This window comes from Cricetulus griseus, chromosome 2 (assembly GCF_003668045.3).
Source record: "Cricetulus griseus strain 17A/GY chromosome 2, alternate assembly CriGri-PICRH-1.0, whole genome shotgun sequence".
NCBI lineage: Eukaryota > Metazoa > Chordata > Mammalia > Rodentia > Cricetidae > Cricetulus > Cricetulus griseus.
The window spans coordinates 99,996,525-100,012,758 of NC_048595.1; the positions used below are offsets into that span (position 1 = coordinate 99,996,525).

At 48.9% G+C, this 16,234-nt stretch overlaps 2 protein-coding genes and 1 long non-coding RNA gene across 6 annotated transcripts in view; 2 read left to right on the plus strand and 1 right to left on the minus strand.

Annotated features, from left to right (window-relative positions):
• Tpm2 (tropomyosin 2) overlaps positions 1–6,244 on the plus strand; it is an 8,516-nt gene extending 2,272 nt beyond the window's left edge. Inside the window, exons 3-9 of one of the 4 annotated variants that reach the window (XM_027403241.2) lie at positions 1,492–1,625; positions 1,728–1,845; positions 1,940–2,010; positions 2,494–2,569; positions 2,744–2,806; positions 2,926–2,995; positions 5,028–5,346. In XM_027403241.2, the coding sequence (XP_027259042.1) occupies positions 1,492–1,625; positions 1,728–1,845; positions 1,940–2,010; positions 2,494–2,569; positions 2,744–2,806; positions 2,926–2,995; positions 5,028–5,110 (615 nt within the window). In that variant the 3' untranslated portion in view covers positions 5,111–5,346. Of the gene's footprint in view, positions 1–1,491; positions 1,626–1,727; positions 1,846–1,939; positions 2,011–2,149; positions 2,226–2,493; positions 2,570–2,743; positions 2,807–2,925; positions 2,996–5,027; positions 5,347–6,093 lie in introns of those variants that run through there. The other 3 variants (XM_027403240.2, XM_027403239.2, XM_027403238.2) reach the window with 3 other exon arrangements.
• Positions 6,245–7,661: 1,417 nt separating this feature from the next.
• Positions 7,662–13,633, minus strand: Ca9 (carbonic anhydrase 9). The gene is made up of 11 exons (XM_027403242.2): positions 13,209–13,633; positions 12,339–12,368; positions 11,958–12,128; positions 11,702–11,844; positions 11,526–11,618; positions 10,513–10,579; positions 9,075–9,232; positions 8,782–8,917; positions 8,618–8,644; positions 8,147–8,228; positions 7,662–8,036 (listed from the first exon to the last, which is right to left on the minus strand). Exons 1-11 carry the CDS (start codon positions 13,597–13,599, stop codon positions 7,970–7,972), a joined length of 1,365 nt encoding a protein of 454 aa, XP_027259043.1. The 5' UTR covers positions 13,600–13,633; the 3' UTR covers positions 7,662–7,969.
• On the plus strand, positions 12,055–15,448 carry LOC118238323. The gene is made up of 3 exons (XR_004768275.1): positions 12,055–12,184; positions 12,682–14,028; positions 14,200–15,448. It is a non-coding gene; the product is annotated as an uncharacterized LOC118238323 (long non-coding RNA).
• The last annotated feature ends 786 nt before the right edge of the window (positions 15,449–16,234 follow it).

Consider the following 16,234-nt stretch of genomic DNA (forward strand, 5'->3'; position numbering starts at 1 on the left):
GTCATTGGGCCCTGTGCCCATGATGGACTCTTGTTCTAGGTGGCCTAACTCCAGGTATGGAAGGCACCTGGAGGACAAGCTATAAACCACTTTCTATATATGGTGATGTTTCTCTTGCCCTGCAGTGTTGCCCAGGGCCTGCCCTCTGTGCCAGCCTTACCAGCCCTTTCCCTCCGCCCCCTCCCTCCCCTCTACTCCTCAACTCCTTTCTTCTTTTTGGTCTTAAATCTCAGCAGGGGGCTCTGCTTTTGTCTTGGAAAATGCGGTGGGGCTATCCAACATTTATGAAGGGAGGACTTAGAGCAGGCAATGTTTTCAGAACATTATCTGCAGAGTATGTCACTATTTCCCATAGGTGGCTTATCATTAGAACTAACTGGGAACTTAAAAAAAAAAAAAAAAAGGTGGGAGGAGCTGGAGAGATAGTTCAGTGGTTAAGAGCAGTTGCTGCTCTTTCAGAATACCTGGGTTCAGTTCCCTGTGGCTCGCAACCATATGGGCTCTAGGCACACTTGCAGCGCACATACATGTGGGCAAAAACACTAATACAAATGAAATAAAAATAAATACTTTTTTTTTTAAGGCACAGGAGTCCCAGGCCCCTTGGAGGACCAGTTCAGTGAATGTAGCATAGGACTGAAAACCTGTTTAGTTTCATGAGCTTCCTTCCCGCCTGGTCTAGTGCATTATCTCAGAGGCGTCCAAAGGAGCTGTGATTGTTAGCTCCGATTTATGAAGGAGGAAACTGAGGCTTAGAGAGGCCAAATGTGCTGCCCAAGGTCATCTAATAAGTGTGGAGTAGCTGAGACGACACACAGTCTGACTCTGAGCCAGTGCCCTTAACAACCACACTGCTGTTGTCATCTCCTTTACAGGCCGTCTTGCCCCACCTACCTCTCTGTTCTCAGGATAGCCTGGGTTTCCATGGACCTTCTCCAAAATCTCTAAGGGTTTGCTTCCATATTCAGAGTCTGAGTAGCATCGCTTGCATTCCCTCCCCTACCCGCACTGTCACCTTGGCAGGCAGCCCCTTGCTACTGTCACAGATCCTAACAGGCCTGGCTTGTCTGCCTGGCAGCTGGTGATATCACAGAACTTGATTCTGTGATTGGCTGCTAAAAAGCAGCGGCAAAATCTGGTTGTACTGATTCTTCCCAGCTCCCCCTTACCTGAGCCAGGCTCTGCTCTGCAGGAATCAGAGCTGCCTCAGACTTAGGTGTCAACATTTGGAGTGGTTTCAAGGGGGTCACAGGAACCAGTCACCTAATCGCTATCCATGCATAGTGCCAGTAGAGGCAGCACCCCCGGAGAATGGAGCTTGTGGGGGAATGCAGGTTGTCACCTAGCAGAGGCTTAGATGGGGGAAAATACTTTGAACACACAGAAACCAGAAAGCTAAGATTCTGGAGAAGAATTGTGCTGTCGTCCCTGGAGCTTAGCTGATCCTCTCCAAGGCATACAAAGCCTTTACCTCTGCCCTCTGACCCACAGGCTGAGGCAGATGTGGCCTCCCTGAACCGCCGAATTCAGCTGGTAGAGGAGGAGTTGGATAGGGCGCAGGAGCGCCTGGCTACAGCCCTGCAAAAGCTGGAGGAGGCTGAGAAAGCGGCTGATGAGAGCGAGAGGTGGGGAATCGGGCCCTGGAGGGAGGGAGGTCGGGGCAGCAGAGGGAGGCGCCTGTCTCTGCTGGTCCTGACCCCACATGCACTTCTCTCGCTGCTTCTCAGAGGAATGAAGGTCATTGAAAACCGGGCCATGAAGGATGAGGAAAAGATGGAGCTGCAGGAGATGCAGCTGAAGGAGGCCAAGCATATCGCCGAGGACTCAGACCGCAAATACGAGGAGGTGATGGCCTCGGCCCACTTCACGTTCACCCACAGACCCCAAAGTCCCAGTGTGTCACCACTGACCTACTTCTCTCTCTCCCACCTCCCCTCAGGTGGCCAGGAAGCTGGTGATCCTGGAAGGAGAGCTGGAGCGCTCAGAAGAGAGGGCTGAGGTGGCTGAGAGGTGAGGATACCCTGGGGCTGCCAAGGGAGCAGTAGAACAGCTGAGGGCTCAGCTGTGGGGCCCTGTGCACAGTGGTCAGGAAGTTCCCCAGGCCAGAGGCCACAGGGACAGGCCTCTGATCTATGCCTGCTGCCCCCAGCCGAGCCAGGCAGCTGGAGGAGGAGCTCCGAACCATGGACCAGGCCCTCAAGTCGCTGATAGCCTCCGAGGAGGAGGTAGTAACCTCTCTGGGCCTTTCTAGGCAATGACACCTTTTCTCACCTCATATCTCTCCTCAGCTCAGCATCTCAGGCTACTGTCTCTCTTCTGCAGTGGGAACTCGGGGATGGGGTTGGGGGTGGAGCTGCAGCTTCCAAACTCAGCCTGCTGTCACTCTCACCACTTTGCTCTTCTCTTTTCTCCTCCACCCCTCCCTCACTGTGCCACCCCCACTGTCTCACCCCACTGTGCCTTCACGCTCCATCCTGCCACACACCCCTGCAGTAAATGTGGGGACCTAGAGGAGGAGCTGAAAATTGTTACCAACAACCTGAAATCCCTGGAAGCCCAAGCGGACAAGGTAGAGGGGCCAGAGGGGCAGTGAGGATGGGCTTGGTGGGGTGGAGAAGACGGCTTAGGTAGGGAGGGCTAGGTGCTTAACCAAGGTCAGCTGGAACCTGCGGGGTTCAACGGAGAGCCAAACGATTCGGGATCAAAGAGCAGTTTGCTGACGGCATGTGTATGTCTCTTAAAGTATTCCACCAAAGAGGACAAGTATGAAGAGGAGATCAAACTTCTGGAGGAGAAGCTGAAGGAGGTAAGATGGCCGCTGGCAGGAAACCGAGGGTTTGAGACAAGAAAAAAAGGGTGACTGCAGGGAGACTCTTTGGGAAGGCCTCTTTCTTGGCCATGTCTCCTATCCCTTCTTTATTCTAGGCTGAGACCCGAGCAGAGTTTGCTGAAAGATCTGTGGCAAAGTTGGAGAAAACCATTGATGACCTGGAAGGTAAAAGGAATACTCTTCTACACCCATCCTGGTCAGCCTGGCCCTTATCTCATGTATTTGTATTTGTTAAATGTATTTGTTAAATGAGTTGGATTACCCAGGGCTCTGCAGACTCTGGTGGACCATGTCATCCACAATCCAAGGAATTATGCCACTGTAGTGCTTCTCTGAGTTTAAAATGAATGAGAATTAAAACCGATTGCTGGGGGCTAGAGAGCTGGCTCCCCAGTTAAGATCATTGGCTGTTCTTCCAGAGGACCCGGGCTTGAGTCCCAGCATCTACATGGTAACCCACAAGCTTTAGTAACTCCAAATCCAGGGCATCTGACACCCTCTTCCAGCCTCTGTTAGCACTATACATGCACATAGTACACAGACATGCAGGCAAAACACTCATACATTTGAGGGTTTTTTTGTTTTGGTTTTTTTGGGGGTTGTTTTTTTTTTTTTTTTTTTTTTTTTTTTGAGACAGGGTTTCTCTGTGTAGCCCTGGCAGTTCTGGAATTCTGTAGACCAGGCTGTCCTTGAACTCACAGAAATCCCCTTGCCTCTGCCTCCTGAGTGCTAGGATTAAAGGTATGTGCTACTGCCTTCTGGCACATTTTTTTTAATCTAAAAAAAGCCAGCATATTCCTGGGCTTGGAAGGTGGCTCTGTGGGTAAAGCAGTGTCCCACAATGTGAGGACATGAACTCTGATACCCAGAACGTGTGTAAAAGCCAGACACAGTAGCCATGTCTGTAGTCCAGCTCTACTAACTCTACAGGATAGGAAGTAGGGGCACAGAGACAGGAGAATGGCTAGAAGTTCAACTGGCCTGTCATTTGAAATGATGATCCTAAGACTGTGTCTCAAACAAGGCAGAAGTTGAGGACCAACATCAAAGTTGACCTCTGACCTCCACACAGACATCGTAACATACAGACACCTGCAAATACTCACACATCATTACATAACCACACAATTTTTTTAATTGGTAGATCACATGGAAGGCCTTGATTTAAAGGGAAAAAGGAAGAAAAAAGAAAAACAAATGGATTCTAGACTCTATTCCAAGTGATTGTTTTCACTGGATGGGATCTTACTCTGGCCTCATCTATGGTGATCTCGTGGAATCTGGCTCCACAATGCTGAGATTACAGGCTTGGACCACCAGCTCCTTAATGCTGATGCTGCTGGTCTTGCCTAACACTAATGTAGTAAATGCCATCTCTAATGACACACAATACAATGGTCATATTTCAGAGATACTCCACACCCCCTTGTGCTGGGGATGGAACCCACAGCCTTGAATGCTTTAGACCAGTGTTCTACCACAGAATTGCCTGCAGCCCTGAGACTTCTTTACTGAATACAGAGCTATTTTTTTATTGTTATATCATTATTATTATTATTATTATTATTATTATTATTATTATTCAGTGCTAGGGATTAAACCTAGGGCCTCATACACACTAGTCAAGTTCTTTGCCACTGAGCTGTATCCCAGCCACTATTAGATTAAATATCAGGATTTATATAATACTGTTAATAGAAGATACTACATTGAGCTATACTTGGCAAAACCAGAAATCCAGGTATTTGCTGGTCTGTGGTTATTGCTATTATCCACAAGGTCACCTCTCTCTGATAACCCTTTACTTTCATTAATCCCTATGTCTCCTGTTTTCAGTCTCCTCAGGCAAGCAGGAATTTTATCTCCAACTTTAGGACTTTAGACTTTCCAGCAGCACCCTTCCTCTCCCTCTTAAGCATGCATGCCTGCCTGCTCAGAGCACTACCCACAAGCTTCTGGGAGATGCTGCAGGGGGGAGTGACAAGTTGGGGTGTAGAGGACAGAGAGGAGTCCAGGAGAGAAAGGGGGAGAGGAAACCCTGACTGCCGTCTGGCCTGTTTATCCTCTCTCCTCTCTCTTCTGTCCATCTTTCTGAGTCTTTTTTTCCATTTCATCATCTCCTTCTCCTCCACCTCCTTCTCCCTCCCTCCATCTCCTTCCCCATGCTCCCTCCCCCTCCCTTCTTCGGACTCCCCAGATGAAGTCTATGCTCAGAAGATGAAGTACAAGGCCATCAGCGAGGAGCTGGACAACGCACTCAATGACATCACCTCCCTCTGAGTCCAAACCACTGCGGCCGTTGCAGGCCCCCGTCTCTTTTCTCTTTCCAGTCTCTGGGGAGGGGGCACAGCCAAGAGGAGCACAAATTGGCAACATTGTATAGTCAGGCCGAGGGCAGCTGAGGGGAGCACGCCTATCACTCCTGCCATCCACTCTGGCACTGGCTTTATCCTGCTATCTGTCCACTGTCCACTGACCTCCCATCTCCTCTACTACTTAATAAACTCTGAACTTGGTCTCCATGCTGTTTTCCTGCTCCCAGAGAGCTCTTTATCACTATCATAGCACTGGTTTACTCCTGAGACTCTGGCTTTTACCAATACCCTCAATCTTGTGACACTCAGCCCTCCCACAGAACACTGTGGCCCACACACATCCTTCTGCATGGTACTCCCAGCTTGTCACTTTCTGATAATCAATGCATGTGACTATATGTGGGCCCATCAAGCACAGCCTCCCTTCCCCTCTGCAGCCCATCACTGACCTTGGAGCACTTAATCGGGATCCCAGAATCTGAAGGAATGGCCGGAAGGGAAATGGGGTGGTAAGGCACAGGGGTGGGACTGGAAGTCAGAAAAGGTTTGGCGTGAAGGTCGGAAAAGTATTGGATCTCAGCAAGAGGGGCTTTCACAGCAGCTGCAGGTCTGTTTTCTAGCTCAATTCTGTCTGTCTGACCCTCCCTTTCCTGGCTGAACCTTTGTCTTCCCTTTTGTTTTCAACTCTCCTAAACCTTCTAAAGGAAGGCAACCCCATTTATGATACAGGCCTCCCCATCCCACTGACACTACCCCAGCCAAGGCCTGGAGAGATATTTGCGTCTGGTCTGTCTACCTATTCACCCCCATCATAGGCCCTAGGTCTATAAAGTGTCTCCTAACATGTTTTGTGTATGTGTTGTCCCCTTTCCCTGCCCTTGGTTCCCTCCCTCGTGTTCCTCCCTCCCATTTCCCCTCCCCCACCTCACCTGTTGCTTCCCCTCACAGAGACTTTGGCTAGTGCCAAGGAAGAGAACGTGGAGATTCACCAGACCTTGGACCAGACCCTTCTGGAACTCAACAACTTGTAAGGGCTGGCTGTGCTGCCTACCAGACTATATAGTTGCCTCCTCAGGCCAATAAACTGATGTTCCTGGCACATCAGGGCCCTTTAAGCCTTTTTTTGGTTGACAGTAGTCCTGGGAGGACAGCAGCATCCCCTTTTTAATGGGACCTCTGAGGTGTGGATACTGGACTCAGCAAACAACTGTGAGAAGCGGTTCCTAGGAAACTATTAGGAAACTATCCTGGCCTCTAGTTCTCAGAGGGCGGAACCACCATCCATGATACAACTCTGTTTTAACAGTCACTGGGCCAGATATTCCTCCACCAGGGTAGAAGCCCGAAAGGCTCACTGCCTGTGAACTAAAGTTTAGAGGGTGTGGCCAAGGCAACCTCCTGACTCAAACTGCTCTGTGCTCTCACCCCAACAAGGTCCATATTCTAACCCTGGGAAATGCCATGTTAGCCAGAAAGAGACATTGTGTGGCTGAGCAAAGAATCTGAGATGGAGATGGTTATCACGGGTTAATGGGAGGGGGTTAATGGGGTCAGGCCCAGTCCATCACAAGGTCCTCAGAGGGTTAGGGAAAGCCAAGCATGATGGTGCAGGCCTGTAGTCCCAGCACTCGAGAGACTGAGGCAAGGACTTGAGTCTTGATTCAGTCTGGGCTACAGAGTAAGACTTGGTCCAGAAGGGAAAAGAGAAAAGAAAAAATTGTGGGGGTAGGAACAAGGTGAAAGGCAGAATGGAAGCAAGGAGTTGGAGTAATTCCGGGAAAGGGCAGTGAACAAGGAATGCAGGTGCGTCTAAAGTCTGCAAATGGGCGTGTTCTACTTGAGCAATTCAGGAAGAGTACAGTCCACTCACACCTGGACTAGCACATAAAGGCCATCTTGGACATCCTTGCCTCAGGAGCTGTAAGGGTTAACACTCTGAGCTTGTGGGAATTGTTGTTTTTTTTTTACCCAGTAGCCATAGGAGATTAACAGAACATCCTTCTGATTCAAGGACAAAGGCAATACATGTTTCTTTAGAAATATTTATTTTAGTTGGGCGGTGGCCGCACATGCCTTTAATCCCAGCACTCAGGAGGCAGAGGCAGGCGGATCTCTGACTTTGAGGCCAGTCTGGTCTACAGAGCAAGTGCCAGGATAGGCTCCAAAACCTACACAGAGAAACCCTGTCTTGAAAAACCAAAAAGAAAAAAAATATTTATTTTATATGTGTTTTATTAGAAATATTTATTTTAAAAATAATCCGGATGAGCCAGGCATGATGATGCATGCCTGTAATTCCAGCATTCAAGAGACTGAGACAGGAGGCTAGAGAGTTCAAGGGAAGGGGCTATAAGCTTGGTCATTGGTAGAACACTTGCCCAGTCAGAACAAGATCCCGGGTTCAAACTCCATTACCATACACACTCAGTTCAAGGCTAGCCCTGGCTACATAGTAAGACCTAGGGGTGTATAGCTCAGTGGTAAATAATTTGACTGTACAGTAAAGCAAGAATTGCTAGGTGGTGGTGGATGCCTTTAATCCCAGCACTTGGGAGACAGAGGCATTCAGATCCCTGTTCGAGCCATCGTGGTCTACATAGCAAGTTCTAGGACAGCCAGGGCTACATAGAGAAATCTTGTCCCTGAAAAAAGTGTGTGGGAGGGCAATAATTGAGTCCAATTTTGCCTTTTCACTATAAGATCCTATTACAGTACTTTAAGGAAAAGAAGAAAAGTTAAAAGGATTCCTTAGTGGTTAAAAAGAAACTGTATAATGGGCAGAACAGGATGAGGTTTCCAGAATCCTCCAGCTGGCTTCTCCTTATTAGGCTCCAGTTTCTGTCATTTCTGCTGGGCTGTAGCTAACTCCATCTTTGGTCTCACTTCTGTGCCTATAGAACAGGGAACTAGAATCAGAAAACCAGCCCTGAATGAGCTCATTCGCAGTCCTGGAATTCTGGGTTATACAAAAAAAGCTGTGCCAAGGGAGGGCCATAGATACCTGTGCTGCCTCTTCAGCTGAATGAGGAAGGCCACGCTGGTGGCAGCAAAGAGAATGCCAAACACCAAGGCTAGGATGTCACCTGGGGAACAAGAGGGGCTGCCTCAGGGAGTGCCAGGTGTTTCCCTCCAAGCTGACTTCCTATACTCCTGACCCTTTCCCGGGAGTGAGTGCTCAGGCAGCCCCCAGGGATTCAGTCTCCAGAACAGGCCATCTGGAGGATGGAGGTGGAGATCTGGGATAAGACAGCACCGTTTTCCCTCTAGCAGCTAGGTGAAAGGAGTGTTGGGGGACAGGCATCACAAGATTTCTGGAGCCCCTTTCTGATAAACTAAACCAGAGGGATGGGGGGGTTCCCCACCTGACGTATCATATTGGTTAGGAATGCAGAAAGGGAAAGTACTAGCTTCAGGGCTGAATGATACTAACGGGTTTCCCCCAGCATCAGGAACAAAGGGGACCCCAACTCACCAGCAGCAAGACAGGAATTCATGTGGACTGAAGGGAAAAAAGGAGACATTAGAGCCAAGGCTCGTGAGTACCTGTGACAGGCTGTGGCACAAATGAAGACATAGGGAGAAGAGGGGCCTGTGGCCAGGGGATATGACAACATGGACTATCAGACAACTGTGCACCTGGTTCAGGGCTGCTGTCCACTCTGGCAGGGAAAGAAGCCTCAATCATTCGTCCATTCAAAGGTTGTGTGGCTCGAAAATTCAGTTGTAGCCGAGAATCATGAGGTCCCCACAGGGAAACAGAGAGAGTATGGAGCTGGGGGAAGGAGGGTCAGTAGATAGTACAAGACAAAAAGAAGCAAGGGGTCCTCAACTCCCTATGGCCCTTCACTCCATGGTCCCTTGACCACGCCTCATCTCTGCTACATTCCCATTTTCCAACAGCCTGTGTCAATACCACACCCCACTCTCACCTGCTTAGCACTCAGCTTCACCGTCTGGTTGAACACAGTCCAGATGACGCCCTGGCTGCAGGGAGGTGTTGTTAGAGACCCTTCGTATCGGTAGTAACGGCTGAGGTCGGAGGGCAGCAGTGCAGATACATCCAGACCTGGGATCTCAATCTTTGTGCCTGTGGGTAGGGTCTGTGTTGAGGTCTCACCTAGATCGCATCTCCTGGGAGCTCAGAGTTTCACTGCTCCTCACTATGTGTGCGTAATCCAAAAGGAAGTAAAGGGTTTGGGCAATTAGAGGAGGCCTTGCACTGCTGAGCCACCTCTCCAGTTCCAAGAACAGTGAGGTCATAAGCCCTCCTTTGACGCCTTCTGAGTACACTACCATATCAAGCAGGACTGCTGACTTAATCCCAGATTGGAATAAAAGAAGATGGAGCTGGGATGTAGCTCTGAGGTGGAGGCCCTGCATGCTATCTAGTGAGCACATCCCCACATGCACACGTACACATAGAATAACTTGTAAATACTTTTAATATTCGTAACTATAATAAGCACACACAAAGCTGACGGTGGTAGCCTACACCTTTAATTCCAGCACTTGGGAGGCAGAGGCAGGTGAATCTCTGTGAGATCAAGGCCAGCCTGGTCTACAGAGTGAGTTCCAGGACAGGTTCCAAAGCTAAATCGAGAAACCCTGTGTCAAAAACAAAACAAAAAATCCAACAACAACTCCCCTCCCCCCCCAAAAAAAAACTCTCCTTGAGTTTCAGTTTATCAAAAACCTAAAAGTCTAGTAAACTGAGATTTAAAATAACTTAGTCGCTGAGAAGGGAACTAGCTTTTCAGCTAAAGTGGTTTTTCAGTGCTGGATTTAGGGCCTCACCCTTGCTCTGCCGCCAATCTATGTCCCTAGCCTTTTTGGAGATATGGTCTCATGTAGCCTAGGCTGGCTTCCAACTTGGCCTGTAGCCAATCTCCCAAGCACTGGAATTACCATCATGCACTATCTATCATGCCCGGCTCTAAAGCATTTATAAATATAAAATATTTGATGATTATAAATGGTAGACAGTTCCCAAAATCAGTTTAGCTTTCTACATTCAACCCTATGTTTTAAACATTTTTCTCTCTCTTCTTTGCTTTTTTTTTGTTTGTTCATTTATGAGACAAGGTCTTACTATGTAGCCCTGACTACCCAGAACTCATGTAGACCAGGTTGGCTTTGAACTAAAGGCACATGCTGCCATGCACAGTCTCAACTTTGCTTTTTTGTCGAATATTATTTTCTGTTTAGTTTTGACTTCTAATTGTCAAACCTGTGGACAGTAGCTTCCCTACTCCCATTGGTTGCTCATCACTTCCACAGTTATTACCAATCTCAGAGCCAATTCACCCTCAACCCCTTCCATATCTCCATTCTCAGGTGTACAGTCCCTAGGGCAAGCCACAAACTGACCTTCCTCTGCGATTTCTTCCAAATGTGACAGCAACTGTTCATAGGCACTGTTCTCTTCTGGACTCTCCTGCAGGGGTGGGCAGGGGATACAATGCAAGGTAGATTGATACCTCTTTCTAGGACCATAGTTGGAGGCCTGAACATGGGATATTTTTCCCATGTCTTTCTCCATTCCTCACTTCTAAGATTGCTGGGGGAATATAAAATCTTATTATTCAAATTCTATTGCTCTTGCTTTGCAAACGAATTAGCGTGGTGCACTGGATTTCAGTGGCAAACTGAAGAAGGAGGAGAAAATTTACTAGGCTACTCGGTCCCTCAGTGATCTGGGCCCTGCTAACTTTCACAGTTTCCCCCATTATTTCCTGGTATACTCTCGGGTCTCCTGAAGAAATCCACAATGTTCTGTGCTTGTGTTACCTCTGTGTTCACTTTAATAATTCATGAGTTGGACTCTTGGAGTGTAACCTGCATCTACATGATGAGGCACTTGGTGCCATGAACTTCACTAGTGAGTCTTACAGGCATCTCATCTCCTCACTTCCTGGCTTCCTCCTACCATGGTGTGTGCACTCTTGATCATTAGGGGTACAAAGAGGTCACTGAATAAACACTGCATTTCATGGTGGGGAAATGATGGGTCACAGAAGTAGCCGAGAAATGACTCTTCCTCAGGCCCATTGTTGCATGTGGCATTCCCTGAATGGTCCATATTCTTTCTCTCCCTGTGCAACATTCCTCCTTGTTTCCCACCAGTGAAGGATTTAAGTTTCACCTCCTCTGTGACCATTATTTTTAGTGTTCTTCATTTCTGACTGTCAGTCTCTGTTTGTGGGTTCCTTAAAGGAAGCCGTCTTGTAGTCTGCTTCCCGTTTCCATGCTGCTGCTGAATGAATGAGCAAAAGCATGAATGGAACTGACAGCTAATTGACCAGCTTGAGAGTGCTGGAACAACGGGGTCTCTGCTAGCAAGATGCACTGAACCCATGGGATATGAGTGTCAAGTGTGGTACCTGCAGAAAGGCAGCCAAAACGGCCAAGCCTCCTGGGCGACCCAAGGCTTCATGAAGTTCTGAGAAAGCAGTACTGAGGTGAACCACATGGATCTAAGAGAGGGTGTAAGGGTCAGGTTCAGGCCAGAGCTTTGATCACACCCTCTTTGTTCCTCTTGGGACAGCCTAATGCCCACCTCAGCAGGGAACCGGTGGCCATTGACAGTGTGCTCTGAGCCCGGGTGATCTGAAGTTCCCCAGTGTAAATGCAACTGCAGGGCCCGGTACTCCTGCCCAGGTCCCAGAGCCATCTTCAGCCCCGGTGGCAGAGTCAACTGTACTGTGTGGGGAGTGGCAAGGGAGTGATGTCTAGCCACCCAGGAGCACCAGCACAACCCCCAAGCACAGTTTAATTGCCGCTCCCCTCCGTAGGCTCCGCCCCAGACACCTCACCCGTATGGCCATTGTTGCTCAGGCTCAGTTCCGGGAGAGGCTGAAGCTCATAGCCCAGTAGTTCCAGGGGTTGCAGGGCGCGGCAGAATGAGGTGAGCTCCGGGCGGATATCTACAGGGGACTGAAATCGGCCGGCACAAGCTGGGGACACCTCGGGCCAGAGTAGGGTTCCTGGCATGTGAGAAAAAGGTGCAAGAAGTCTGATGAGTAGGACAAGAACCGTTAGGGTAAGTGAAGGGGAGGAGTCAGGAAGCGTGGAGGCAGGAGTAAGGGGAGGGGCAGAGACGTGGGTCCAGATGAGAGCTAGTATTGGAGGAGGTGGTGGGGCAGTTCAAAAGCCTGGACTCCCAGAGTAGGTCTGTGTGGGAGGCGGTGTCTTACCTCTATAGCTCCAAGGACTGTGGTCACCCCCTGCATAAATGAGAAGAATTAATAAGCCCGCTCTTACAGCCCAGTCACTTCCCAGTGCCTACAAAGAAAAAGATTCCCTCCAGCCCTGACGGGGCCTCACAGACCGGGTTGTCTTACAAGAGCGTCCAGGCTAGGTGCAAAGCACGGTGGCCTACTACCAACTGTGACTCGGCCACTGGGGGAGTGGTCAGCAAACCTGCTGGGGGAAGACAGTTTGCAAATGCTAGGGTCTGTGGAGTGGCTTCAGTGTGAGATCCAAATCAGTAGATCAACCTTCTTTTTCCTTTACTCACCCACTGGTCTCTCTTCCCAGTCTCTAGCTTTTCCAAGTTCCTAACCCAGAGCCAAGTGTGCTGGTACACACCTGAAATCCCAGAGCTCAGAGACAGGTAGACAGCAGGAAATAGTTCAAGGCCAACTGATCCGATAAGTAATAATACCCCACCTCACCCCTTACTCCCCTCCTGCCCCCAATATCCCACCTCACCCCTTACTCCCCTCCTGCCCCAAAAGCGAGCCAAAGTTCCTCCGCCTGCCGATTGCTTCTGCACTGCAAATTGTGACATCAGTCTGCTCTCTATACGTCCTCTGAGACCCCCTTCTCTTATCACACTCTTTCTCTCTCTACACTTTTCTGCCTCTCTATCCATTCCTCGATTCTATGTCTTCTTCAACTTCTCCCTTTCTTCTTTTATCTCTCCCAACTACTCTCCCCTGTAGGGAGAAGGGCTACCTGTTAGAGTACAGTTTCCCTCCTGCATCTCTGCTAGGGTTGGGGTGTGGTGAGGGAGGTGGAAAACTACCTGAACCTCACTTTGGAAGCTGATGACGCTTACTTACCTTTTCCGTCCCCGTGGGGACTTTGACTGTCCTCGGGAGCCTCAACAGTGGGTAGATCCTCTAACTTCGGGGGATCCTCCTTTTTGGCTTTGGCGTTAACTTCAGGTGGATCCTCCCTACCAGACTGACCCGCCTCCCCAGGTGCATCTTCTTTACTGGGCAGATCCTCCACGCCCAGATCATCCTCTCCAGATGAACTCTCTCCCAAGGAGGGCTCCCCCTGCATTCCGGACAGGCCCTGGGGATGAGCAGATACCAGGAGCAGCAGAAAGAACAGCGGCGCAGTAGGGGCTGGGATCAACAAAGAGGGCCGGGGGCCGGGGCCCAGGGAAGCCATGCGACTGACTGGGGTGTCCCAGGACACGGTGTGGTGTACGGGCTGTACGTGCATCGGAAATAGGAGCTGGGTGGGGGGAGGAGCAAGCCTTGAGGGGAGCAGGCTGACTCACAGAATGCCCTTTTGTAGAGATGGAGCCAAAGTCCCACAGGTTTGCCTGGCCCCGTGCCCCCTGCCCGATACCAAAGCCTGGACACAGGTCGGGTAAGAGGCAGGGTTGGGGTAAGAGGCAGGTGTGGTCACAGGCAGAAGGTTATCGGGATCACCAGCTCAGCTTGGAGCCCAAGGCACCACCTGGCACTGTATAGGTTCTCCGTGGCACCACCCGGCTTCTGCCCGCCAGTCTCTGCTAGGCCTGGCCTGCTTCCCAGCCTCGGCAGAGAAGAGGAAAGAAGGCAGCTGGGGCCCCCATGCAGTTGGGCTGAGGAGACAAGAAACTCGTGTATAAATCCTGCCTCAGTGAGGTCTCCGTTAAAGGGGCAGGTAAAGACACTGGGGGAGCCTAGGGCTGGGTAGGGGTAGGAAGGGTCTCACGGTTAAGTAGGAGGCAATTTTGAGCATGAATGTTTGAATATATACATATATATGAGAAAGACTCTGATGGCTCCCCCATTGCCTGCCAAAGTATGACCATTTTCTTTTTCCCACTTCCAGGTCTGCAAAACCTCACCCAAGACACCATTAAGTCTTGTCTCTTGCTTTCCCCCTAATGTTCCAGTCAGATTACTCATTTGTGTGCACTTTTTTGCTCTCCTGCCCTTTGTCCTTGTTTTTTAGTGATGGAGACTAAATCCAGACAAGTACTCATCCATTGAGCTTCACTCCCAGCCCTAAAATACTCATTTCTTTTTCTCCAAACTTTTTACTGCCTTTTTAAATCTAAGTCTCGGTGCCAAGAATGCCACTCATATTTGCATTCTGTATCAGTACCTACAGCACGCTAGGCTGTGGACTAGGGATACGGAAATCCATATCTGAGGAGCTCTCACTCCAGTGAGGACAAATATTATCGTAATTCTGCTGCAAGAAAGTATGGAAGTAGGCAAAATCTGACCCCACCTTTGAAGAAGAGGTAGGAGCTCCATGGGGAGGTAGGTGGCTATCACAGTAAGGAGAATCGTACTCTGGGCAAAAGAGAGGCATGGAATATTTTGAACAGAGGCTGTCCAGATGGCTCAGTGGGTAAAGGCACTTGCCACCAAATCTGATGATCTGAGTTGGGTCCCCAGAATTGACATGGTGGAAAGAGAGAACCCTCTGTCTCCCATGTGTGCCATGGCACATGAACGTGTGCAAACACACACATAACAAATAAAGAGAGGTAAAAAGAAATATTTTGAAGAGGGTGACAGAATCCAGTTTTTATATTAGGCCCCCAGTCTGTCCATTTAATGCACATTTACTGAGTCTCCTCTAATCTTCCTGATATTGCTACTGTTCCCAAGCATGCAGCATAGACAGAGGACAACGTTTAGTTCTGAAGCTCACATTCTCAGGAGATCCCCATGGCCTCAACAAATGACAAAAGAATAAGGCCATTTTGTGCCTGTATCTAAGATTATTCAGTGAACAATCAGCAGGGTAACTGTATAGGTTAATTGAATGCATCGAGTTAGTTTTAATTCTGTAGCATACAGCCATATCCCATGGCTCCAGGTAATGGCTATCCCAGCGTCTCTTTGAGAACCTTCTAGATGATTCCTGATCTAAAGGTTAATGCCTAATACAGAAGAGTCCAAGTAACCTCATCTGAGGGACCCAATCAGGTTTAACTTTGGCTATTTATGTTGTAAACCATCATGGTGTTAAATGTTTTTTATTATCTTACTTTTCTAAATCCTGTCTGTTCTGACTCAGATCCCAGACAGCTTCTCCAGGATTTTTTTTTTTTTTTTTTTTTTTTTTTTTTGAGACAGGGTTTCTCTGTGTAGCCCTGGTTGTCCTGTAGACCAGGCTGGCCTCAAACTCAGAGATCTGCAGGCCTCTGCCTCCCAAGTACTGGGATTAAAGACATGTACCACCATGTTTTTAATTTTAATTTTTAAGTGTGTGTGTGTGTGTGTGTGTGTGTGTGTGTGTGTGTATGAGAGAGAGAGAGAGGAGAGCAGATACCTACAGAAGTCAGAGGTGTTGGATTCCCGTGTACATGTGGGGGTGGGCTTGTGTGTATTTGGATGTGGAGGTCAGAGGGCAGCCAGTTCTCTTCTACCTTTATGTCGATTCCAGGGTCAAACTCAGATTGTCAGAGGCCATAGGAGCAGAGAGGACCATACTGTAAAATGGAGTTTGGGGCTGCATGGATGCTTTCCTTCAGCACCAATCTCAGCTTTTGTGCATTTTCCTTCCTTCTAAATATTCTGAACATTTCGGTCTTGTCAGGATTTTTGTATACTTCCTGGAAGCTCCATGATCCCACATCGCTGGGTGCATTCCTTCCTCCATTTGTAGACTTCTTCCCATCATGCCAGGCTTACAAGGCAAGTGGCTTTATGTCTGAATCATCTTGCTAACCCAAGGAAACCATTTTTGTAACCAACCCTCTGCCTCCATTCTGGAAGCGTTCAATGGTGCCTCTGAACTACCACCATACTGTGCTTGACCTCAGTAATAATCTTGCTCACAAATTAATTCATATTAAGATGATTTATGATGTTTTATCTGCTCTACTAATCTTGTGTTCCATGAGGGC

What these genes read in the sequence shown, in the direction of transcription:
- Ca9 (XM_027403242.2), bottom strand. Translation starts at nt 13,599, where the DNA reads ATGCACGTACAGCCCGTACACCACACCGTGTCCTGGGACACCCCAGTC. An exon ending in TCCCCACGGGGACGGAAAAG is followed by an intron (nt 12,369 to 13,208) that starts GTAAGTAAGCGT and finishes TCATTTATGCAG; the next exon opens with GGGGTGACCACAGTCCTTGG. An exon ending in GGAAGAAATCGCAGAGGAAG is followed by an intron (nt 9,233 to 10,512) that starts GTCAGTTTGTGG and finishes CCCTACCCACAG; the next exon opens with GCACAAAGATTGAGATCCCA.